Here is a 25,608-nt window from a genome sequence, read left to right as displayed (position 1 = left end):
CCACTGCCGTGCTGCTGCCACAGACGGGGAGGGGAGTGATTCACCAGGGCAGTGGCGCTTGTGTTCATCTCATTGCTCCTTTTTCTCTTCCTTTGGTTAAAGAATCGTTGAGCTTGACATCTGCTTGCTGCTGCTTCTCTCTTCTTACCATGTAAAATGTGTATTTTTCATTTCACACTATCCAAGTGTTTCTCCTAAACACAACAAAATGCTTCTCAGGTGCTGCAGGAACCAGTGTTGCTCTCTGATTTTTTTTGTGGTGAAAATACAGCCAAAAAAACCCTACAAAACCCCAAACAAACTCAGCCAGCAGGATCATGGTCCAACCTCTGTCATACTGGACAGTGACAAACTGGGGGGAAGGAGGGAATAATCAAACCAGCTGTGGTCTGACAAATGGTTTTATTGTTGAATCTTGTGGTTGTCCCAGCACTGTCAAGCCACTGACCTGAAGGGAATGGGAAATCGTTGTGATCAGCCCTAATTGCAGAAGAGCCGTAATTTGGCACATTGGTTGCTATGGAAGCGATTGACTTTTCTCACACTGCTCCTGGGAGGATGCTGCTGGTTCCTTCTGCCACATCAAGAGATGGAAACAGTTTCAAAATAAACTCCTGTATTAGCAAAACAGTCTGATCTGAAATTCTGGATCAGCAGGAGGAATACTGAAGGAACTGCTAGACTTCCAGGTGTTAACGCGTTTGGGATTGGCCACAGACCACTTGCCATTAGGTATTGTCAAATTTGCTTGAACTGAAAGTTGCAGCTTTGAGAATAGTGGCTGTGTTCAGAGTTTAGAGTTTATTGAATCTTCTTACCAAAGTGGAGTGGTTCAAGATAGGAAGTGAAAATAATAGGAATCCCATAGATTATTCCCATATGTTTAACTGTTAAATAATTGGAGACAACACAGTTTCCTTGAAGCTTCCTGATGCAATCTGTAAATAACCAACCCTTACAATCTAGGGTTTGGGTTCATCCACCTGGAAGGGAAATTAAGGGGGAAAAAGAGGGGAAAAGGCTGTAAATGATCCAAATTCTGGTTTTGTGATGAAATTCCCAACTTCGAAGTATTGGTACTGCTTCCAAAAATGTATCCTGAGGTGTGTTTCACTTCAGATACTTCAGTAGCAGCAGGTCCTACAGCCTCACACCTCTGGCTGCCCATCAGACCTGGATCCCAGGGAATCTAAGGAGTTGTTTTGCCTCATCAAGCAGCAGTGCTTGCTTTCAACTGGCCTGTTGGGAAATAGTAACATTTTTGTGCTAATACTTTGGCATTTTGTATATTTGGAGCTTTCTGGCAGGGAGTAGATATGTACATAAGCAAACCAACCCTGATGGCTTTGAAACTGTCAGTGATGGGCCTGCAAGGATCTGTGTAAAACCTTCCACATCTGAGCAGGTGGGACAGATTTCTCATTGAGTGACTCTGGCAGAGGAGTTTCCTCTTCTAGCTTTACTCTTCAGTACTTCCAATTTGGGGAGAATACTGCCAGTCAAAATAGATGTGGGAATTCATTTCAGCTTTGTTCATCTTGTGGTAGTTTTGTTCCTACTCAGCATCTGTCAGGCTGGATTAGTGGTGCGTCAGCACACGGTCCCAGCACAATGACAACCTCACCTGTTGGCGATAGCACCATTCTAGTTGTCTTTGGGCTCCTGCTTGTAATGCCCTTGAAGTCTGTACACAAACTTCATCTTCCTTCTTAGTTCGCTGTTGAGTTCTTTAGGTGGAGTTTAATTTGAAGTTAGCCTTCACCTTGTGTTGATGCCTGCCCTAGGGGGAAATACAGGGATGCTAAAGGACGCAGAAAGGAAAGAGGTGATGGTTGCTGGAAGTCTTGGTCATGGCTGTGCTGATTAGTGACTAATCAGTCCTCCCTTTTTCCTTCTGGCTCAGATATTTATTCCCAAATACTTTAGAGTCTAGAGGAAGTGGTCAGTAATTCTGCTTCTTTTTTTCCTACAGTGTTTTGGGATGCTGTTATTTTGTTTCAACTCTTTGTGGAGGCAACCCCCTCAGTATTCATTTTACTATTATTGTTAGCTGTAACAATAGAAGGAGGAGTGGTTGCATTTGTAGGAAACTGCTCTTTTCTTTTATAAGTCTCGTTCCCATGTTCCAGTGCCTACAGATGAAAGTCCTTGAATTTCAGCAATGCTATGGAGAGCTGCACATAAATGAAAATATGCAGTGCTCTGAAAGCCACACCGTGACTTGTGCTCTCATGCCAGTTGCTGTGACTTCTCCACCCTCGCCAGGACTGCAGAACAAGGACTTCTTTATTCTTATCCAGCATGACTGTTGTTCCCCTGGTGAAACTGGGTTTGATCGTCAGCATTCCCTCCATCCCATTTGCTCTGTTCTCCAGGGCAGCACAGCTGGACTTGGACCCTCAAAAAAGAAGATCAATTTGCTCATAACCTCCTGTACCACATTAGATTTTCTGCTTCATTAAGCAGAATTTTGGACATTTCATGTCACTAATGATTTGACTCCAAATTGCTTGAAAATAATTACCTTGAATGCAAACCTTTTGGCCACCTGCCAGTTTGAAAGTACAGCCTTGTTTGGGAGCACTGGTTTTACCAGCCTGGCTTCAAATTCCTCCAGTACCCTGGAAATTACTGTAGGCTCCAAAATCCTTGTGTTTGGACTGAGACTGTAGCAGCCTTCCTCCCTGACTCCTCTCCTTGTTATTTCTGTTTTCTCAGAGTCAAATCCCCATTGGCTCTTCCCTATGTTCCCATGAGGAGTGCCATCCCTGTGGGGAAGGGAAGCCTTGTCCCACCACATGTGGTTGGCACCTGGAGCAGGTCCCTGGTGCTGCGCTCTGCTCCTGGCTGCTGGTAGAGTCTGCCTGGGGAAGCATTCCTGAGCTCCCTGCTCTATTCCTGTGTATTCTTGGCACCCATCTTGCCTGGCAAGAGGAGCTTTATTTGTGCCCCCATTAGTTGGCCGGGGTTGGCCTTACCATGAGGGAGCAGGCTTTGCAAAATTTGTGTCAGGTTTCTGTCACCTGATAGAAATAATTGATGTGAAAAATAAGAGGAAGAAATGTGAGAGGTTTTGAAAGGGAGTTGCTGAAATTAAAGAGATTATTTGGGTTGTTGCGATGCAACATGCCTAATATTGCAAAATGAATGGCTTTAGCAAACAAATAGTATTTAAGGGAGTATTTCTTCTTTTTTGATATTAAAAAAGCCTTCTGCATCAATAAGAGTGTAATACACCACCCTCAGACTTGTCTGGAATAAAAGGTCAGTTCAAAGACCTAAAAATAAATACAAACAACTTTATTTACAAGCTAAGGCCTTTGATCAGTCAGTGTTGGATGATGGGTTGGATGTCCAGCGCCAGAGCACAGCTTCCTATTAATGGTCAGGGAATGTTTTAGAGCTAAAAATGCCAAAACTGTAAAGGAAGAAATAATTTAATCTCTGCTTTCCATCGAGGTGAACACACTGCTTCCGTCCTGATGTCCTTGATGTCCTTGATAAGAGCTCAGGAACATTTTCAGGGATTGAAGTGTAATCCTGCTTCCAGAAGATATTCCAGATGCCCAGGCTCATATTTATGATAACTGGCCTTTTTCTTTTTTTGTATGTGTGTTCAGTAATGAGTGCCCTCTCATTTCCCCCATTCTTTTTTCTTTGATACTTAAATGGGAGCTCAGTTCTGGAAAAATTTATTCCCAATGTGCATGCAGAGAGAGTTTTAACTCCAGAACGTAAAATGCATTGAACCAGGTCTTATGATAACTATGAAGTTATATTCTGGCTGCTCTGGCTCAGTAGGGTTTGGGATTAAAAATAACTGTCTTTCTGACCATCCACTTGAAGGCACATTGAAGTACAGCATCAGGAAAGGCGGTGGGGAGGGAGCAGTATTTATGTGCTACATTTATAGTGATGCGAGTGGGGCAGCCTTCATCCCTCGGTGGTTAAATTTTTTTATATCTCCTCTTGATGTAAACAAGACTAATGAAAAAATCTTCCATTAATTCTGAATTTAGGGGGATATGCAGAAATGGTCAAGGACATTTTCCAAATAGAGCTCAAGTGTATCCAGAATAATTTAAAGCAGATGTACATAATAACGGGACAGATTCAGGTCACATGGAGGGAGGGAAGTTGTTAGATAAAACTCTGCAGTTATGTAATTGAAGATCAAAATCCTAAATGGTATGATTTAGTTCTGGCCTTCCATAGGTTCTTGCTCTTTGCACATAACTGTTCCCTTTTTTTTCATTGCTAATTTAAGAATTTTTTGTTTCTTAAAGGTAAATCAGTCTCTACAGGTAAATTCAGGCAAATTCAGCGATGAGTGCCACTAAGGGAACTGTTACCCAGTTCTTGTTAGACACTCACAAATAGATTTCAAATGTTTTGAAAGTAAAAGTACAGCCATTAAATCCAAAATATTCTCTGGAGTACAGATGCATTGTTAATGTCTCCCAGAGGCACTACCCTCCATCATTATCTGGAATTAGATGATAGTGGCTATCAAACCAGTCACAGAATTACCAAATAAATCATACCAAAATTTCATTTGCTTGTAAGGACTTGCGGCCGAAATATGTGGAAGCTTTCATATACGAATTGAAGGGAGGTTACAGAAACACTATTTGAAAATGACAATGTACAAAAACATTGTACATTTTGAATGGTTTCTTGAAAAGAGCAAACCTAATAACTCTGCCATAAAATGATATATTTGGTTTTCAAGGAATGCCCTGAACATTTATGAGCACTTAGGAACTCCATCCTTCTGCCTGTGATGCCTACAGAGGTGTTAAAGTTGGACCCTTCAGAAATCCAAAGTGTATTTGTAGGTAAGACATCTGAGAGAGCTGCCAGGCTCCGTAAAATTGCTCCTAAATGGCCTAAATCAGGTAAATTCCAGGGTGCATTGCAGAGATCTGCTGATGTATTTAAAGTGAGTTGAATTTTTTGAAGAGAGGAATGATCAGAGGTATTGAATTGCTTGACAAGCTCAGGTTGTAATCTTTCTAACTTGCATTATTGCAATTCAGTTGAAGAAAAAAGTCATTAACTTAAATGGAGGCAGAAGTAGCTGGAAAGTGTGGGGGTGTTCATTGCTGGGATCTGCTGAAATTGTTTAAAATAAAGGGAGAAGATCTATGGGTGAGCCTTCTTTTTGAAGTGTCTAAGGAATTGAATGTTGGATTTAATTATTATTACTAATGACTTACTATAGCATTTGAAGTTTACTCTTGCAGTATGAAACAGGTGAGGAGCTCTTTGTGAGGTTTGTGGCGGAGCTGCTCTGTCTCCTCCCACATCCTGAGAGCTCTGTTGACTTCATTGCTCCCACCCCTCATCCCAGCCAATCGATCAATCGATCCATTGATCTCCTCTCCCCGCACTCTGGCGTCTGCCTCACCAGGCTTTCCACAGCCTGCCCTGCCTGAGGCTGCACACACTCTCCTTGGAGCACTGACCTCCTAGCATTCCAGACCCTTGATCTAATTAACCTTCTGCCAGTCTCCCTGCCCACCCAGACCTCTTGTGGCGCCTATTCCAGTGAAATTCAATCCAGAAGCAAAATAAACAGTCAGGAAGGAATCATGTCCCTCAAGGCTAGAGGTGGAGAAATTACATATTCTAGTTTCTTTTACTTTCCCAGATCCACGGGATGGTTAAAGCCCATCCAGTCCCACTCCATACCATGGGCAGGAACTTCCACTATCCCAGGTTGCTCCAAGCCCTGTCCAACCTGGCCTTGGACACTTCCAGAGATGGGGCAGCCCCAACAGAGCCCAAACTCACCTTGTCTATAAATCTTTAGCCAGAGATGAAACCACTTCCAATGACATCGCCTTTGCACACACTGTTACATTTACTGATCCCACATGAAAAATGCCTTTTCTGAACCTTACTAAAAATTATTTCCCAATAATTTAATATAAAAATTTTCCCCACTTGGAATTTGTTGTGGATAATTGGAAGGCAAGTGCTCCAAACCTGGAATCAGCAATTCAGGTACTGAAGTCAAAGATTTGCGAGCTGTTTGCCACTGGTCCAAGGACTTTCATCACAGATACAGCCTGCAGAGCACAAACAAATTGCAGTGCAATGCGCATTTCTAATAACATAAATAAAAATCCATGAACAGCTCCAAGACAGATTAGTCTCCAAAGCTGCAGCCTAGTTGGAAGCAGAGGTAATTTGTCCGAGGAGCACAGGGATTATTATTTTTTGTAAGAAACGTAAAACCAGCCTTACTTGGCTCTGCAAAAACAAAAGAAATCAAAAATAAGACATTCAGATTCTTTTGTCATGAGCTGTACAGAAATCAAACATATGTTTTAAAAAGTGAAAGATAATATTCAAAAGATTACATGAAATTCACACTCAAATTTTAGATAGTAATAGCTGTGCTTCTTTCTTTTAATTGTTAATCTTTAGAAAAGCCAGGTAACTGTGGGATTGTATGTCAGAAACAATTAAAAGCTCTCAGAGAGATGTAAAATAGGCTGTCCTTTCAGAATAAAATACTCCCTATGTTCAGGTTATCTGGCATTTTTATCTACTGGAGCATTAAAATGCTGGGAACAGTAACTCTTGAGCTTGTGGATGTAATGCACAAGAATGATCGGGAGTGGGACAAACAGCATGAAAAACCAGGAGGGTGAGAGCTTCCTGTTCCCAGCCCAGAGCCAGGGAAGGGAGGGAATCACAATTCAGCCCCAGCCAGGAGACTCCTGTACCTGTGCCCAGCACTCCCTTAGGAGAAGTCCCATCTTCATGGTAATGAGTTGGTGGATAGTGGCTTTACCAGGAACTTAGGGGTGTATTCAAGACGTATCTACTCTAAAGCACTTGGAAGACCTGGACAGGCAAATACAGAGCTCTTTAAAATACTAGTGTGCATGCAGTGAGTCAGGGAGGGGGTTTTATTCTTCTTTAAAATTCCTGGCACTAAGCATTTGCTTGTTCCTTTTAGTATTACTGCGTGTTGATGGAGAAGCACATGAGCTCATGTAGTAAGTGCAGTAGCTTCAGACCATCAGCACATTGGGATCTCTTTAATCCACTGATTGACTTTGGGTTTGTATGTACACAGTTGAGGCACTGTGTTACTGCTTATTGATATACCACTATTATTGGAGTTGACTGGGGTGTATGTTAGAGCTGCTGTAGCTGGTTATAGCAGTGGTGTCAGAACAGTTAAAAATATCTCAGGCAAGTTCTGTTGCCAATTTCCCTGGTGAGATGGGAGTGTGCTGAAATGAGTGTAAAATGTGGCTGCAGCACCAACTGGGCTACACACGTGGGAAGGGAGAAAAAGCCAGTTACGTCCTTTCACTGAACTTAGGAAGAGAATATTAGATCTTACTGTCAGCCCTGAAAGGCAACTTACAGCTTTTTTCGATAATACCCATTCACAGGCACCTCAGAGCTGTTACGTCTGTTCTTTGACATTCAGTTAAATGATTCCACTTACTTTTTAAGACTTAAGGAGGGGATAATCCAGTACAATGGAGCTTTGCTTAACTTCAAAGTTATCTGCACTTTGAAAGCCAGATTATAATAAAATAATTGATAGTTCTACATGAAATATGGAGGTCTCACAGCTCCGCTGCTGTGGTTCAGCTGGTGATACCTTGTGCCACAAGCAGCATCTCACAGGGAGTGAGCATGGAGTGACAAGGCATAATAGCCTTAAGCTGAATGAGGTCAGAGTTAGATTTCGATCCTTTCTGCCCAGATGTGTAAGTCAGCATGATATTAATATCATGGTTATGAAGACAGAATGGAAAATGCACAATAAACTGTGGAGCCATATCCTGGGAATGGCTTTTACCAAAAACGTCTACCTTTAAAAGGGTAGTCTACCTTTTTAAAGAAGGAAATAACCTTGGAAATAAAAGTCTCTCTAGTTTTCATTTTACATAAACGTGTCTGTTCTGGCTTGGGCTGCTAGAGCCAGTAAATGCCCACAGATTGACTGTGGGTGGTCAGCAGTTCGGCAGATTGGGCCATCCATCTAAATTTGTCTCTCTTAAATCTATCGGATTCACGTCAGCATTGGTTCAAGCAGTACAATGGGGATTCAATAACTTAAAGACAGCTTATGTGGACCTACTATATCATCCATTTTCATAATAGTGAAGCCAGTGTGGAAGGACAACTCCAGATGCTCAACTCTCCGAGCTGGTGGTGCTTAGGAACGCAGTCATGATTGCATGGGAGATGCTCCCGGGTTTTTAATTCGCAGTAATGCAGATGAGACACCCAAAAATTGCTGTAAACTTCTGTGAGCTGTACCCCATGAAGTTAAATGGGAATTTTTGGAAGCAACTGGCTTAAATTTCCTGAGGTTTTGTACGTATCCCAGATTCCATGATTTTTACGTTTTGGTTAGTTATCAAAAAGTAATATTTTATTTAGCATCCTTTTACTGTAGCTGCAGGCTGAGTGCTGGAGCATCCCAAACCAGGACAGAGCTGGGAAATGGAGATGGGCTCTTTTCCAGATTGTACATTATCAGATGAATAATTAACTGTAGACTAATTGCAAATCCTAATTAGTCTCGTGTAACTGCACTAAGTACAGTATTACTTCAGTGTAACATGGTAAGAACATGACCTTCAGGCTTTAACTGTGCTGCTGATGTGAGCAGGTCAGAAGTTGATTTTCAGAAACCAAATTATGTGTGTGATATTACAAGTCAAAAACCTCCACCTATTTTTGTTATAAAATTAAAAGAATACACAAATGCCAGTATACATGCCTGGCCTTTTCCCAGTGTGCATTGCTAGCTGGAAGCTTTTCTGTGCTGCTTTTCCTACAGGTGGTGGGAAAAAAACCGTCAGAAAATTATTAGGAATGTTGGGTTTGGCCTGTTTTGTAGACTTGATGCGGAATTGGCAGGTGGACTTTGCTTTATGGCATGGCCCATAGGGTGAGTGCAGAAGGTGGGTTGTATCTGGAGAGACTTGATTTCCGTATGACCGTGAGCATGCTGGGGACAGCGGTGGAAGTTGCACATGTGTCTTCTGTCCCAGTCTTTCCTGTTAACTAGTCAGTAGCACTGTTTGGTTGCTCTGCAGCTCATGGAGTGCTTTCCAAAGGGCTCTTGTAGCCTTGTCGTCTCTGTAAGTAACTTGGAGGCAGTTTCCGTGTGAGGGAGGAGAGCAAACGCTCTCTCTTCTCCAGCGCCGGTCCAGAAAATCTTGTTCCGTGGCTCTGGTGTTTCTGCTACAGGGCCAGGAGGCTTGGGTGTGCTTCCATGGGAGGTGCTGAGAAAATAAGGAGCAGTGAGAGAAGAAACAGTTAACATTGGAGAAAACATGTATCTATGGTGCATAACCTAAAATTAATGACCAGCATAGAATGGTAAAACAGATTTGAATAATGTGAATAAACTGAAAACCCAGATACTGAGGGTACAGCATGAATGGGTAGTGGTGTTGTGTTGGTAAAACCACTGAGCAGCAGCCAAGGTCAACAACTCCTGTCTGAATCTGATTTTCTTCTGTTTAGGTGATACTGAGCAGGAGCTGGGACCCCCTCCATCCGTAGATGAGGCAGCAAACACACTCATGACTCGCCTGGGCTTCCTTCTCGGAGAGAAAGTCACGGAGGCTCAGCCAGGGCCCCAGTACAGCATGGAGGTGCAGGATGAGAACCAGGTATGACCTCCCAGTCCTGAATGGCATGGGTTAGGATCACTGTGGAGCTTTGGAGAGGGTGGCAACCATGTGTCTCCTAACAATGAATTAATGGTGCTGATGTAAAGGCTGTATCTCCTCATCACGCAGTGACTCATCCTTACGGAGCAGCAGGCCATGGTTCAGGGATCAGCCATGTGAGAGAGCTTCTGTTGTTTTTCTGTTTCTGCAAATCTAGGAGTGGGCAGTGTTTCTAATCAGATTATAGTGACCAGAATAATCTGTACTTGCCTGACATCTTCTCTGTGGTATTTCAGAAGTACTTTAGTAGTATTACATAAAGACTCACAGTCTCTGCAGAAGGGAGAGGGAAATAGTACTAGCCTGATTTTACAGATAGTCACAGTTCTTGCTCCTATTTGCCCAACAAGGTGATTTCATGCTTGAAAACAGATAGAGAAGGCAAATCATAAAATCTTTATTGTGATAGAGCTTGTTACACCCCGTGGCTGACTGGAAAGCAAAAAAGCTCTGGGCTATGATACAGATTTTGTAGAAACTGCCTGAGCATGAGTTTCTCCCTCCTTTTCCCCGTGTGGCCAATTTGCAGTTTTGCTGAGAAGGAAAATACGAGACATTTCCCTCATACCCCTTTCTGTTTTTAAATTTTGGGGGTTTTAATGTGTTAATTTACATGAGCTGGGCAAAGAAAACATTCTTTGTATCAAAAGCTGCTGCTTGTTATTCCAGCCATGCTTTGCCTTCTCAGGCAAGACAGTAATTATTTGCCATCTCACCAGTGCTTGAGCTGAAAGGAAGATAAGGAAAAGGAGTGTTTGCACTGAAACTGCCCAATCTGTACATCTCGACATTGCCTTTCCCCCAGTTGCCTTATTTTAAATATATGCAAGGATATTCTCTAATCCAGATTGTAATAAAATAGTATGTTTTCTGTCCTGTCTTTTAATCATGTTTTTCTTAATGAGAGATCCCAAATGCTGAGGATTAAATCCTTTTTCTCTTACTTTTTGGGAAACTCTTTCTAACTGCACTGTCTGCCAGAGCAGCACAAAGGACACTGAGGCTCTGGCAGAACAGAGTAATTTTTCAAAGCTCAGTGAAAATGTGACAGATGAAACAGCAGCAATAATAATACAGAATGTTCTGTCAATGGAAATTTATATTTAAAACTCACACAGAGGAACATTTTTCTTTATCAATACAAAAATAAAACATGTCAATCAATGCTGAGTGATATACTGTTATTTCATCATTTCCATTTGCAAGGAGCTTGTTCTTCAGGAGCTGCATTGATAACATAGCAAATAAAGGAACTTCTATCACTTCTGGCATTTCATGAAACAATAGTTTTATCAGCTGGAGGGAAGATGAGTGTACCATCCTTACACTGAATTTTAATTTGCTTTAAAGTGCAATGACTTCTGTGTTTTAAAGTGAGTGGGTGTTATTTTGCACTGAGATAAGTTTCAGTGTGGATTTGTTTAAAATGACAGTTAAAGACATAGAAAAACTTTACCATAAAGAATTTATGATAGTAATAAAGCTTTACATTCTGAAGGATCCCACATGTGAGCTGATGGAAGTTTTAGATGCTGCAGTCTGATTGACAGGCATTCTGGAGATCATCTAAACCAATCTTCTCCTTCAAGCAGGGCCAGCTGAGGTTGGGTTAGGTTATTCTCCACCTGGAATTCTCTGTACATTTCTGGTGCCCCCAACATAAAGATATGGAACTGAGCAGAGCTGGGCAGAGGAGAAGCATCACCCCCTTCTCCTGCTAGCATTACTCTTCCACACACAGACCAGTACACCCTTGGCCTTCCTCATCCAAACCTCCCCAGCTGTATTACCTTAAACTTGATGCCATTCATTGGACTGCCAGGAAGTTAAAGAAAATACTGGGAAAAGCTGATTTAATGGCTCAGGTGTGCTGATAGAGTCCCATCAGCTGTGACAAATCAGAAGATAGTCCCACTGTGGTTGGTAGCTCAGTGAAAACACCTGTATGGCACAGAACAGCAAGCCAAGAAGAACCCTATGGTAGGTTATATTAAGACTAATAATAAAACCCAGCAATTTTAAAGGGAAAAAAATTATGGAATATTTTCATTGAATGTGACACAGAAGTAGTTTTTAATTTGGCCACTACAATGAAAGAGCTAGAAATAATTTTGCAAAATTGAACACAGATTTAGAAAAATCAGTAGTGTATTTAGACATCTGAAAAACTTGCAGTATGAGGAGATGGAAGAGGAGATGGGGAGAGAAGGCATGTGACGGGTGATGTAATGAATGTGTGAAACCAGAATATTCAGGGAGCCAAATTTCCCAGGGCAGTCAGCTTGCCTGCAGTTCCTGGAAGGCACTGGGGGAAAAAGAGAGGTCCTGGTAAGTGCCTAGAATGTGAAAGAATGGAAAATAGTAATAACTGGGATTTACCAGTGGCACTGTAAATTGGATGGATAGAAGAGAGCGTCGGTTTGCTTGTCCTGTGTAATTCAAGAGATGACCGTGTGTTGGCAGCCACCACGTATGCTGTGGCTATTTTAGAATCACAGGATCCTTAAGTTTGGAAAAGACCTCCAAGATCATCAAGTCCAACCCTTGACTGAATCCCACCATGTCACTAAACCATATCATGAAGTGCCACATCTATTTATTGTTTGTACACTTCCAGAGATGATGACTCCACTACTGCATTGGGCAGCCCATTCCAATGCCTGACCACCCTGTCAGCGAAGAAATTTTCCTAATATCCAACCTTAACCTCCCCTGGCTCAACTTGAGGCCATTTCCCCTTATCCTATTGCTTGTTGCCTGGGAGAAGAGACTGACTCTGATGGATACCACCAGAGGGAGATTATAAATTATTATAGAAATACTCACACTGTTCATTTTCTGCTGGGATGTCTGTGTTAATACACAAACCCGCTGGCAGAACTGTGACATTGGCACTGTGTCCCTGGTTTCCTGATGCACTGATCCATGTTGGGGATATTCTGTAATTAAGCTGAGATCGATTCAATTCTCTCTGGTGTGAGAGCAGAGCTGTGGGGTGGCCAAGGGCTACCCTGTCCCCCCTGCCAGGGACATTCCATGTTGCCTCCAGCACCAGGGCAGTTACACTCTGAGTAAGGATTTTTACAAAACCCATGGGGATACTTGGACAAAGTAGGTTTTTTTCCTGGTAGCTACACATGGTAGCTGCCTCCTAATATAAAACACCCATAAATCCTTTACATGTTCTAGTTTAAAAAGTCCATCCCAGACATTTTTTAAGTTTCTAATATGGAATAGGGAGGAAGAAAAAAAATTACATGTCAAGCCTGTTCTGCAGTTTGCAGGTATGCTCTCTATGGTCTTCAAATGCCACAGAGAAGGGGATACAAAGCCACACAATTATTAGGGTATGTTCACACAGAATAAAAAATCTCATTTAAGTAAATTCCAGATGGGGAATGAACCTCTGCTGTCCTTTCTTGGGACCAGGATCATTGTATAGTGAGTGAAGTGCTGCCTGCCAAGCCCAGCTCCAGCCAACAGCAGCAGTGCAGGAGAGCTGGCTGTGCTCTTCACTGTCCCCTGATCCAGGGAGACATGGGGTCACCTCCTCTGCAGAACCCTAAAGATGAACTCAAGGGAGACTCACATGCTCAAGCTCCCATTTTTTAAGCTTGCTTTTTTTCCCATCCTCAAGGGGCAATGGACCGACCCTCCTGAGGGTGCAGCTCCTCCAGTGCCCACCCTGTGAATGGGTGCCTACTCTGTCAGTCAGTCCTGTGCAAGGGAAGTGTTGAAATTGCCCAAAAAATGCTCTGAAGTCTGGTGTAAGGGTGATGAAGTTGCTGTGTTGGGTACACAAGAAGCCACCTGTGCCTGCCAATCCCCTTCACCCTGCACAGCAGTTTTGTCCCCTGCAGGTTCTCCAACATGTGTCTTCAGCAGGGTGAAACTTCTTCTGGGGGAGCTGCTGTGTCCAGTAGCCTGTGATTAAAACAACGGCTCTGTCATATATCAAATTGAATACAAAAGAATGATTTTGGATTTTTAATAAATGCATCTCCATGCACAGTATCAGATGGATAAAGTCCTTCAGATTCCTTGCACACTGTATCCTATGAGGTCTTACCAAAATCGCTGTCAAAACTGCATCTTCTTTGTGCTGCTGTATTTTCCATATTATGGGGTTTTTTTTTAATTTATCTGGTGGGGAAAGCATGCCTGGGCAGAGAAGGGCCATCTGGCATCTAGATAAGAGATGTCTGTTGTTTTCCTGGAATGGAGGAAACATTTATAGAGAAAAATAAAAACTGCAGCCCCACAAGGATTCTGACCAGATGGAAACAGCCTAGAGGTATTTGTAGGATTTCCTGGGTATGATGATTGTAGCTGTAAGTAAAGGTGAGATCACACCGTGTGCTTCCTGCCCTGGAGATCTCCACTTCAACAGACGCACAGAATTTACCTTTCTGACACAATTTTTGCTTATTTGTTCTTTTTTCTTCTAAGCTTTCAGTTCAATGCTAACAAAACAATCAAAACTCCCGATCAAGTATGGAATCAGGCTTTTGATAAATACCACTGTTGATGTTTTCTGTGGCTCCTATTGAACATGGAAGCTGGGATCTCTGATGCATGAAGGAGAAAATGAGCATTTTAACCTCGCCAGACAAAGCAAATCCTAAAGTGTGAGCTATAGAAAGACGTTCTGCCTTGCAGTGCCTGTGGTGAGTGATGTGTTCCCGCTTCCCATTTTCCAGAGCTCGGCGGTAACGCAGCGCATCAGCCCCTGCTCCACACTGACCAGCAGCACAGCCTCGCCGCCAGCCAGCAGCCCCTGCTCCACCCTGCCGCCTGTCAGCACCAGCGTCACAGCCAAGGACTGCACCTATGGAGCTGTCACCAGCCCCACATCCACGCTGGAGAGCAGAGATAGTGGCATCATTGGTGAGTGTTGGGCCATCCTCCCCCTCCTCCTCTTCCTCCTCCTCTTCCTCCTCCTCCTCCTCTTCATTGCTGCTGATCCTCACATGGTGTGCTGGGCAGGTCTAACAAGGGTTGCTTTATAGTCATAGAATCCCAGAATGGTTTGAGTTGGAAGGAATCTTAAAGATCATCCAGTTCCACCCCTGCCATGGGCAAGGACACCTTCTACTAGACCAGGCTTCTCCAAGCCGCAGTCTCCAACCTGGCCTTGGACACTTCCAGGGATGGGGCAGCCACAGCTTCTCTGGGAAACCTGTGCCAGGGCCTCTCCACCCTCACAGGGAAGGATTTCTTCCCAATACCCCATCTAACCATGCCTTTTGGCAGTGGGAAGCCGTTCCCCCTTGTCCTGTCACTCCGTCCCTTGTCCCAAGTCCCTCTCCAGATCTCCTGGAGCCCCTTTAGGCACTGGAAGAAGGTCTAAGGTCTCCTTGGAGCCTTATCTTCTCCAGATTGAACAACTCCTGCCCTCCCAGCCTGGCTCCAGAGCAGAGGGGTTCCAGGCATGTCATCAACTCAGTGACCTCCTCTGGACTCAACCCAGCAGTTTCATGTCCCTTGGGAACTCCAGAGCTAGATGCAGTGCTCTATTTAGATAATATTATTTATGTCACACACCAGCATTTGGTAATTAGGGGAATGATTTGCATTATTCAGGTTAATACTACAGTGACCAAGGTGATCTGTACCCCTCCATCTTCCACTCCTCATAGGTAAAACTATATAGTAGTTAGTGAAAATTGGGATGTATGAAGTTGAGAACTGCATTAATTAATTTACTTCTGGAACAGGTTTAAATGGTGCAAGAGGAAGCCTTGGGCAGGAGCTGAACTAAATTATCACAAGTTTCAGTGAATTTCTGTAGGTGGTGTAGCAGCTTTTTCAATTGAGTGATCTGTGGGTTTCAAGTGTAAAGAATGTGGAGAAAATAACATGCACAGATTCATTCTGTTCAGTAACTGTACAGGCACAATGGGAAAACATTAATGTTTGTATGATATCAAACAGAATGATCATCATTTGGGTGTCCTTGCCATATATTCTAGGTTGAGTACTTCCCCAGCTTAAGGTTTTACTTTGCCAACAATTGATGTGGTGTTTAAAAAATGAAAAAGAAAGGAAGGTTGATAATTTAGGGAAGTTAGTTGCACTAGTGATTAACATTTTGCTTGCTAATCAGGGACTCTGGGCTTAGTTCAGCTCCTGGATGCCACAGCAACCCTTGCAGCACTTCTGCCTGTGTGATCTTAAAATGCAAATGGGTGAGCTATTCTGAGTTGTGTGCTGAAGTAGGTTAATGAATCCTGGGAAAAGTCACTGCAGGATCCCACCCCCTCGCTTTCCTGCTAACCCTGTCCCACCATCAGAGCTGCGCCTTCTCCCACATCCAGCCTGAAAGCTGGGCTGGGCTGGAGGGTCACAGTGAGTGCAAGTGGATGTTTGATCCTGATCCCAGCTGGGTCCTGCCTTTGTCCAAGCTGTCAGTTTGGTCTAAGACCTGAGCAAAGCTTGAAGTGGAGCAGCAGAGTTGGCAAAAAAGCCTGTGCTTTGCTTTTCCCGCTGCTTTTCCTGATAAGGTCTGTGCGTACTGTGCTTGATGTTGGGCTGTGTTGGCAACCTGAAGGCAACGAAATCATAGGTTACTGCAGTTTGGTTTTGTCTGGATTTCCTTGTCCATGTGAAAGCCAGAGGGGTTCTGGGTGGCCTTTGTGCTTTGCCTGGGTGTGAGAAAATTATCAGCGCCATCCCAATTCCTGATGCAATGAGGTGTTGAGTCTTTTTGCTCTCATTCCCTACCCTGCCCTCTGTTTAGTACATGCATAGGAATTAATTTTTAAATCTGATACATTTTTTTTCACCTCTCACAAGAAATGTTCTCTCTTAGAGCATCTTCTGTCAGGAACTTAGATTTTCCCGTGGAAACTTTGGAAATAATAGAAGGTGGCTTATCCCAAGGCTATGTTAATATATCCCAGATAGAAAATTTGTGTAAAAATGCACTCATGTGGAGTAAGGGAAGCACTTTCCAAGGCTTTCACCAAACAAAGCTTTCTCCTGCCAGTGTTTTCATTAATTTAATTAATTTCATTGAGTAAAACTGTTAGCCATTATCTCCAAGTAGGTGTGTTTTGGTAAGAGGCAGCTCCAATATATTTATTATTCATCTTGATGAAAGTTATGGTTTTGGGATGATCTCTCCATGTTTGTCACCTGACAGTCCTGAGCTGCCACAAGCATCACCTCCAAATCTCTCAATGCTGAATCACCACCAAATTTAATATTTTAAAACCAGTGAAGCTGTAACGTGTCCCAGAAGGTAAATGTGCTATTTGCAAAATATTTGGGAATTATCAAAGGACAGAAAGTAGTTAATCAAGGCGGGTGGCCCATCCTTACACCCATAAGAATAATTGCATCGCTCTGTGTGACTTTGCTTAGTGTAAAATGTTTTTAAAGTCACAGAATCACAGAACATCCTGAGTTGGAGGAGACCTACAAGGATCATCAAGTCCAGCTCCTGGCCCTGCACAGTACTAACCCCAAGAGTCATTCTGGGGGACACGCTAGGAAATTCTGTACATGTGAAGCTCATTTTACATGTCTATGTTACTTGACACAACATTCATTTGTCAAAGGTAAATCAGAGTGCAACACCAAATCAACTGCATTAAGAGCATAACTATCCACATGAGTGGATGCTGTGGTGTTCTAATCTGGGAGTAAAGACCAAATTTTAACCATTCAGGTTTTCTCTGATGACTTGTCCTCTTGGAGTTATTCCTGTCCATTTGTGTGTCACCTCTTATATAATTTCAATAATTAAAGAATAAGTGTCCTTTCTCTGATGTGCAAAGCATGGGGACTATTTCATGCTTAGTGATGCCTTTAATAAATGCATCCTTGGGTTAGAACAGACTTACTTTGAAATTTTTGATCCTATACAGTAAAGGGAAGCTCAGTCTGCCTATGTTGAAAGGATAAAAAAAGTAATGATGTCCAGATCATCAAATTCAGATATTCTTTATTTATAAAAGAAAAGCAATGGGGGATGGGGAGAAGGTGAGCCAAGAGGAGAGGTAGAAACAAGTTGGCCCTTTCTCCTGGCTGCCACAGAATCCTTTCCTTGTAAAACAGAATGGCTGGTGAAAATCCTGACCTGACTGTAACCTCTGAATAGCTTCCAGGATTTTTTGGCTCTCACTGTGTAAAAGCAGACAACTGTTAATGTTCAAAAATCTGCTACTGAAAAGAAAACCGGTCAAAGAATCGTGTGCTGCTGTGGGGGAACTTTGCACCTCATAGCCCCTCCAATATATGTTTGGAAGCTTTTCTGCTGAAATGAAGCAGAATACAGGAAAACCTCCACCAGTCTTAGCAATCCTGCAAAATAACCAGCAGACTTTTCTTGGCAGTATGCAAAGCTTATCCAAGTGATGTTCAAGCAGCACTTTATGTCATTAGCAGCAATCTCCCAAGGAATGACTGTTTTCCATATGGCATCTTCCTGTAGAAGTGTGTTCATACATCCCAAGCTGAAATGGGGCCACACTTTTTTCCTGTGATGATCTACACTCTGTCCCCTGCTGAATTGTCAGGGGATCATCCTGAGCAGGGACACAGGTATGAAGGAAAAGCAGATTAAAAGGGAAAGCAGTGAGCAGTGGAAATCCTCTGGCCCCACTGCTGCGGTGAAATGCACGGGTCTGATCCTATGTGGACCAGATGCCTTCACTTAGATTTTGTGGATTTACTTGATGGAAAATGACATACAAAGGAGCCGTATCCCCTTCTGGGATTCCCTGGCCTGTAGGTTTTCCCACTTGCTCTTTTTTTGCTATATTTTTCCTCTAATTTCTGAGCTTTTATCAAGATGCTGCCCTCTACAGATTTATGTGTTTGTGGGTTAAAAATAGGTTTGTTAATAAATTTGCCTTAGTGCCTGCTAAGCAGAATAGATGCTGCTGACAGTAAAACAAGATGGATTTGTTTCCAACTTTAACTGCTTTGAGAAGGGAACAAAGAGCAACGCAAAAGGCACATCAAGATAAATTTAACTCAGATTAAATATTTTTGTGATTTTACAGTTAAAGCATTTGAATTCTGACATTCTCATCAGTATTATGAAATGCTCTGTTAATAATGAATAAGATTTCTGAGAAGTCCAGATATTTTTTTTTGAATCTCAACAGCTTCTATTTGGGCTCATTTCCTGAAGAGGAGCTTCCTGAAAAATGTCTCATCTCTGTGACTAGTGAGCTGTTGTTCACTAGTGTACCTTCTCCAGACGTGCATGTGTGCCCTGTAAAAGGGGTATGTTTAAATAATAATGTGTGCTGGGGGGAAGCTAATGTTTTGGTAAACATCATTAAGGTTGCTACCTCAGTATTAGAGTTGGGACCGTTTTAACAGATTTCTTTCATGTTTACAATAATGGACTGTGCTTTGCGACATTAATTGCCTTGTTTCTGCAAGTAATAAACTGCAGTTTCTAAACTGAAGCTTTGCTGAGCTGTTCTGTCTCGCAGGGAGTTGGGCTCAGGAGATGGGAGGCTCTCTCTCTGTTGCACTGCTCTTTTACTCAGACCTTGCATTTCTAGCCTAAGTAGCAGCCAGGATCAAGCCCTGCGAGGCATTCATCCCATTCTTCCTCCCATTCCTCATGCTGCTTGTCAGCTGATGCAGCAGGGATTTCAGATCTGGCACAGAACTGATTTAGGGTCAGGTGATGCTACTGTTGAGGTATTTTTCATTTCGTTTTAAGATCTTTTGCATGCTCACCATGATTTATAACATCCCCAGGCTTGACACAGAAATGGTTTTACCTGTTTAATCTCTGTCTATTTGCAGGATTGTTTATATTAATTATGTCAGTGATTTTAATTTATTTTTTTCTCCTGTTTGAGAACACTGTTGAAAGAGAAGTTAAATATCCAGATAGCGGTATGGATTTTGACCTCAAGCCTTGAGCAGGGCAGACGTAGGAGAATTTGAGTTTGGGTTTTTTGCATGGAATTTTCTCAAACTCAGTACCTGGTGGTGCCCAGCAGAGAATAATGTTTTAAAGGTGCACCAGGGTTGTTGGGGCACAGACTGCATGTGACTGCTTGAGACTGCCACCTTCCCTTGGGAAAGGTTTGGATTCACGCTTTCTGCCTGCCAAATTTTTCTGTTTGGCAGCTGGAGTGGTCTGGGGTGATGTGGCTGTATTTAGGTGTATCCTTCTGTGGCTGAGTTTATGGAGGCTTATGTAGATTAGGGTAAAAAATCTATTTCACTCCTTGCCAACTCGCACATGTTAGCTGGGACATCTCTAATGGAATGAGGCAAGTGATGCTGAAGACAAGTCAAACAAGGTTAATTCAGGCTGGGTTTGTAGCTCATTGCAGTGCAGCATACAAAAGCTCATTGCTTTGCTGCAGTTATTTCTTTAAATTGACAAAATCCCTGTTTCATACTTGAGACACTATAAATCTTTACATATAATTAATGTTACAGCTCTTGGTCATTGTCAAATGGGATCTACAAAAGTTTCTTCTCCCACAGTTCCAGCTGGAAGGTGAATGTAAAGGTTGATGTTTTCCAGGCGTGGTCTTTGCCTCAAGGAGAATTGGATGGGATGATAAAAATTCCCTCATGTATTTGTGCGGAGACACATTCAGTTGAAAGCCTCCTGCATATGCTCCTCCAGAGCAAAAGCCAGCTCGCAGTTAAATGAGAAATAAAATTTCTGGCCTGTAAATACACAAAACTCTCTGAGTAGTGTAGTGCTGTCTGTAGTGCTGAGGTGCTGTCTTGGGGGGCTGCTGCTTTGGTACAGCTCTGGTATTTCCCCAATTAAATAAAACTATTGCACCCATGTTATTTGCAAAAAGTTCTAATCAGAACTGTTGTTTCCAAGGGAAGCAAGCCAAGTTTAAAAAGGAAAGTTTGACAGAGGAAACACAGGAGTAAATCTCAAGTGCTCAAAGCAAGGTGGGATTGTGAAGTGACTCCAGCACCTCTGGAGTGTGTTCCCTCACAGCATCACAGTCCATGTGGCTGCAAAGCTGCTTGAAGCTCGTGCAGGTGGTGTTCATACTGTGGGTGGGTTGGGATCACGGGGACAGAGATACAGCAAATCCCAGGAGAAAGCGGCGGACAGGATTGCGGATGGGCACCACACTGCCTGTGCATTCATCCGAGGGCCTTCCCATGGAATCATTCTGTATGTGTTTTCCAGCATTCAGGTGATCTGGATGCCACTAATTCTGTCTGTGCTCACATTAAACAGTGTGAGACTGTGCCAGTGGAGACTGGAGATACATCTTATGTATCTATAAATATAGAGATATATATACACGCATGTCTGTATTTATATCCCTGTGGTTTTACTTCGGTGCTGTAGAGAACCTCAGCTGTTTGTGCACGTCAGGTTTCTCTGGTTCTGTGTGTGATTCACACACTGTCCCATCTTTCTCCATCCCTGCAGTGTCTCATTTGCTCCCAGCAGCCACCAGCATGCACTGTGATTGGTGTGATCCAATGAAGCAGGGCCCAGGCAGGGCAAGGTTCTTCTTATTTTTGACCAGGGTTGTGCTTTGTCTCTGGATTTAGCAATTTAAGTGTTCTCCCATAGCCTCTCGTGTGCTGGTGGATTTGGGCCATGGCACCCCCAGTATGTCCCATCACTTGTCCCCTGATGCACTGGGTGCCTTGGAGGCTGGGGTTGAAAGATCTGCCTCTCTGCAGATGGCTTAAGGAAAAAATTCCTGCACTTTGATAGATTTGAGTTCATCAGTTTATCTCTTTCCAGTTTAGAGCACATGGCCTGTTCTGTTCAAAGGTGGCTTCTTTTTTCTTTTTTTTTTTTTTTTTTGAGCTTTTGGTTGATGAGGTGTCGCTGTTGAGCAGCTAGCAGAGTAATGAAAGCACCAGTTCTCAGTGGCAAGAAGGAATGACCTTTATTGTTTTGATTTCATCACCTATATAGAGTTCTCAAAAGTCACCCAGATTGGTCAGTCAGAAGCCTTCCCCCAGGCCTGCACTGTCCAAGTTCTGGGACACTGTTCCAACAACATCCAAACTTTATCTTTATTTATAAAACACAAGAAAATTTCTCATGGGAAAAACCTGTGCTAGCCACAATGAGGTGTCCTTGTGTTTAAAAATCATAGAATTATAGAGTGATTTGGGTTGGAAGGGACGTTTAAAGACCAACTAATTCCAATTGCCCTGCACTGTCCCCAGGTACCACATCCACATGTGTTTTAAACATTTCCAGGGATGGTGCCTCCATCCCTGGGCAGCCCATTCCAGGACTTGCCCATCCTTTCAATGAAGAAATTTTCCTTAATATTCAACCTTAACCTTCCCTGGTGCAACTTGAGGCTGTTTGCTCTCATCCTGTCAGAATGGAATGGAGTGGGAATGGGAATGGGAAGGAACAGAACAGAACGGAACAGGATAGAATAGAATAGAATAGAATAGAATAGAATAGAATAGAATATTCCAGTGTGAAGGGAAAATGATCGCCTGATCCAACTCCCTGACCATTTCAGGGCTGTCCAAATCTTTACACTTCTATTATATTTATCTACCAACTTGGCATTCACAACTTTTCTCCTCTGAATATTACTCTGCGTCAACCTTAGTAGCTGCAGGTAGTGTAAATTTTCTGAAATTAGCTGTTGCTTTCTCCAGTTAGGGTGAAGGTGTAATGTGTGAGCAGCTCTGGGGGTGACACCATGGGAGATGTGCTCAGCGTGTCAGTTCATGTTGCTGACTCACAGCTAACCTGATGCTTTTGCTTTTTAACTAAAGTAAAAATTATTTTGGTTTAAAATAGCTCCTAGAAGAGATTAAATCCATAGAGCCATCAGTTCAGCCTGTGTAGCAGCACTTAGATCATCCAGGGATGTTCAGCAGGTAAATTAATCCAGAGGGAGCAATCCTCAATACCTGATTCAATGATGAGTTTGCATATGAAACAGCTTCAGTGTAAACCAGTGAAATTATGTTTAAAATGAACAAAAATCATTGATTAGAAAAAGGGGCCACAAGACTTATTAGTTCTTTTTTCTTTTTTGTTGTTTCATTTAGATAAAACTAATTTTGACACATAGTTATTTTGTTTTTTCTCAGTTTGATGTATTGGAAGATGACTGATGTCAACTGCTGATTTGTTTCTACAAAGTTTAATTAGACACATACTGAGATAGGCTTTTAAAATTAATGGATTTTAATGGATCAATGGATTTTTTTCCTGTGAATAGACAACATAGCACGCCTGGGCCTGCAAACCCAGACTTTGAAATGGAGATTTTTCTAGAGAATAATTGGAAACATATTTCTTAAACAATTTGAAGAAGCAAGAGAAGTGTGTGAACAGCTGTTTTCTGATTTCATGTAATTTTCTTATCCTAAATCATAAATATGTTTATCTGATGGCAAACCTATGTGTATATGCCAACAAATAATACCAGTTCTTAGCAGTTGCATGTGTTGGTTTTAAATTTCAAAATATGTTGCAAACGACTAAATTTTGGAACATTTGATGGGATGCAAAGATGTTGAGACCACTACCTGGAAAGAAACCCAATACTGACAAATAAAGCCATAGAAATAGGGGTGAAGATTGAAGCTGTTGTGGAGTCTGTTAGGATGGATGAAAAAGAGGCCCAGAGAAGCTGTGACTGCCCAGTTCCTGGAAGTGTCCAAGGCCAGGTTGGATGGGGCTTGGAGCAACCTGGTCTATTGGAAGGTATCCTTGCCCATTGCAGGGTGGGGGGAACTGGATAGTCTGTAAGGTCTCTTCCAACCCAAACTGTTCTATGATTCCATGGCACATTCAGATAAGTTGGTGAGAGTGTTAGGACCTTTGTCTCATGACTAAAATGATGGCCTTGAATGAACATACTGGGGACTAAAGATGAGAGGGAAGTCAACAGGCCAAAGGCATTTACAGCTGGGGGTAACTGCACTGGAATCCAGAAGAGAAGATACAAATGGGAAGAAGATGGGAGTGTTCTTGATCAATTGAGTGCTGTCACTTCCCAGTGTGAAAGTCAATATAGCAACAATCCTCATCTGAAAAATGAAATAATATAAAGGAAAATGAGGGGATTACAGTTAAATCTTCATAAAAACTTACTGTCAATCAAATGAGATAAGAGGTTCAGTTTCTTAACCAATCTAATCCATGGGAGCTGGTTGTTCAGGCAGGTCAGTGGAGGCTTCTCAGTGTCAGATCTTGCAAGACCTTGTAAACTTTTGCAAACATTTCCTGGAAATAGCAAGGTAGAAACAACAATGCCAATTAAAAGACATGAGGAGCTGTGATGATGTTTCTTCCTAAATAATTTTTATTCTTTCTGGAATGGTGTATTTGAATACTATGCAGCACGGAATTTTTAATGGCTTTTGTAATTACAAATGGCTTTTAACAGTATGAGCTAAAACATTAGAGCTTAAATGTTCTTTTAGAAGTTGTAAGCAGAAACAGTATCATTAAACTAAAATCCATAATCTCTGATTTATGTGGATGTGGAAAATATGATGAAGATAATTTTTGGCTCTTGCATGGCTCAGCTCGGCATTGAGCAGCATGTGTTCGAGCCATTCTTGTTTTGTTACTCATTTTGTTTGTAATTTCTTCCTTCAAGCTACTTTGACAAGTTATTCTGAAAACGTGGAACGTACTAAATATGGAGGGGAAAGCAGTAAGGAACTTGGATCTGGAGGAAACCTGAAACCTTGGCAATCCCAGAAATCCAGCATGGACTCCTGTCTGTACCGTGTGGATGAGAACATGACAGCCTCCACTTACAGCCTCAACAAAATCCCTGAGAGGAACCTGGAGACAGTCCTGTCCCAGTCGGTGCAGTCGATTCCTCTTTACCTTATGCCACGGCCTAATTCAGTAGCAGGTAGGAAATTCATGTTTGTGCCATTAGATCAGAGCCAGACACAGCACAAGAAGGGTGTCACAGCCCTTCTTGTGCTTCCTTATCCAAGAAGAAATCTTTCTGGCATCATCATTCTTAAGAATGACAAAAGCTGTCTTTTTTTTTGACTTACTGATTCTAAATGAGAAATTCCTGGTGGAAAACTGTTTCTGATGGTGTTTAATGGTTACTTCAGCAGTTTTTGGTCCCTTTCTTACAAAATTGTATAGCAAGATTACTGGAGAATATATTTAAAAAGAAAAAACAGATTCTTTACTGTCATTACAATGCAAATGTCTTGGGTTGTCAAGACATCACAGCCATTTTTACTATTTCAAAGGATTCATTACAAATAAAATCAAGTGTCTGATGTTCTCTGAAGATCTTAAGAGCTCTAGAGTTAGGAGGATGGTGGTACTTTCTGTCTACAGAAGATTTGCTCTGGGTCCCATCTCTAATGTTAGACTGAATATCTCACACCTCACAGCACCTGGCATTTGCTGATGACTGATATTTTTTGTCTTGGCATTAAATCAACATTATTTTCATTTAAATTCATGTCTGCTCTTTGAAACATTTTTAAATGATGCTGTGCCATACCTTACTGATGTGTTTTACCAGCCTGCTGTGTCCCCCTGAAGCTGGTAACAGCAGGGGAGAAAAAAGAGATGGGATTAAAAATATTAAAGCTTTGCTGCAAAGCTCCTTGCCTGGAATTATTCCCCTTTCCTTTATTGCCCCATATTTTTTTCTTGATGGGTAACTTCTCTAGGGTAAAACACTGACAGGTTTGTGTGTATTTCTTTGTAGACATGTGGAGAAATCCACACTTTGAATTCTGAGTTCGACAGATGCTGCTCCAGATAACCCAGAGATGATTCTGAGAGATACTCCAAAGAGCCTGGGATATTGTCTGTTAAATCAGCATCCCTTAGTGAACCAAGCTGCATTGCATAACTGGATTAGGTTTCCTTTTTAATCCCACTTTGGCCAGTCACAGACCTAAAAGCAATGTAGAAATGAGATTTATAAAC

The 25,608-nt window shown here is 42.3% G+C and overlaps 1 protein-coding gene across 11 annotated transcripts in view; it reads left to right on the top strand.

Annotated features, from left to right (window-relative positions):
* TANC2 (tetratricopeptide repeat, ankyrin repeat and coiled-coil containing 2) overlaps window positions 1-25,608 on the top strand; it is a 131,856-nt gene that overhangs the window by 53,369 nt on the left and 52,879 nt on the right. For 10 of the 11 annotated variants that reach the window (XM_085039996.1, XM_085039993.1, XM_085039990.1 and 7 more), the window contains 3 exons: window positions 9,517-9,665; window positions 14,426-14,612; window positions 24,293-24,556. In XM_085039996.1, coding sequence (XP_084896122.1) covers window positions 9,517-9,665; window positions 14,426-14,612; window positions 24,293-24,556 — 600 coding nt within the window. Of the gene's footprint in view, window positions 1-4,768; window positions 4,839-9,516; window positions 9,666-14,425; window positions 14,613-24,292; window positions 24,557-25,608 lie in introns of those variants that run through there. The other variant, XM_085039997.1, reaches the window with a different exon arrangement.

This window comes from Lichenostomus cassidix, chromosome 27, assembly GCF_008360975.1.
Source record: "Lichenostomus cassidix isolate B80296 chromosome 27, HeHo_3.0, whole genome shotgun sequence".
NCBI lineage: Eukaryota > Metazoa > Chordata > Aves > Passeriformes > Meliphagidae > Lichenostomus > Lichenostomus cassidix.
The sequence above is the reverse complement of the archived record's forward strand: the minus strand, read 5'-3'. Positions and strand labels throughout refer to the sequence as shown.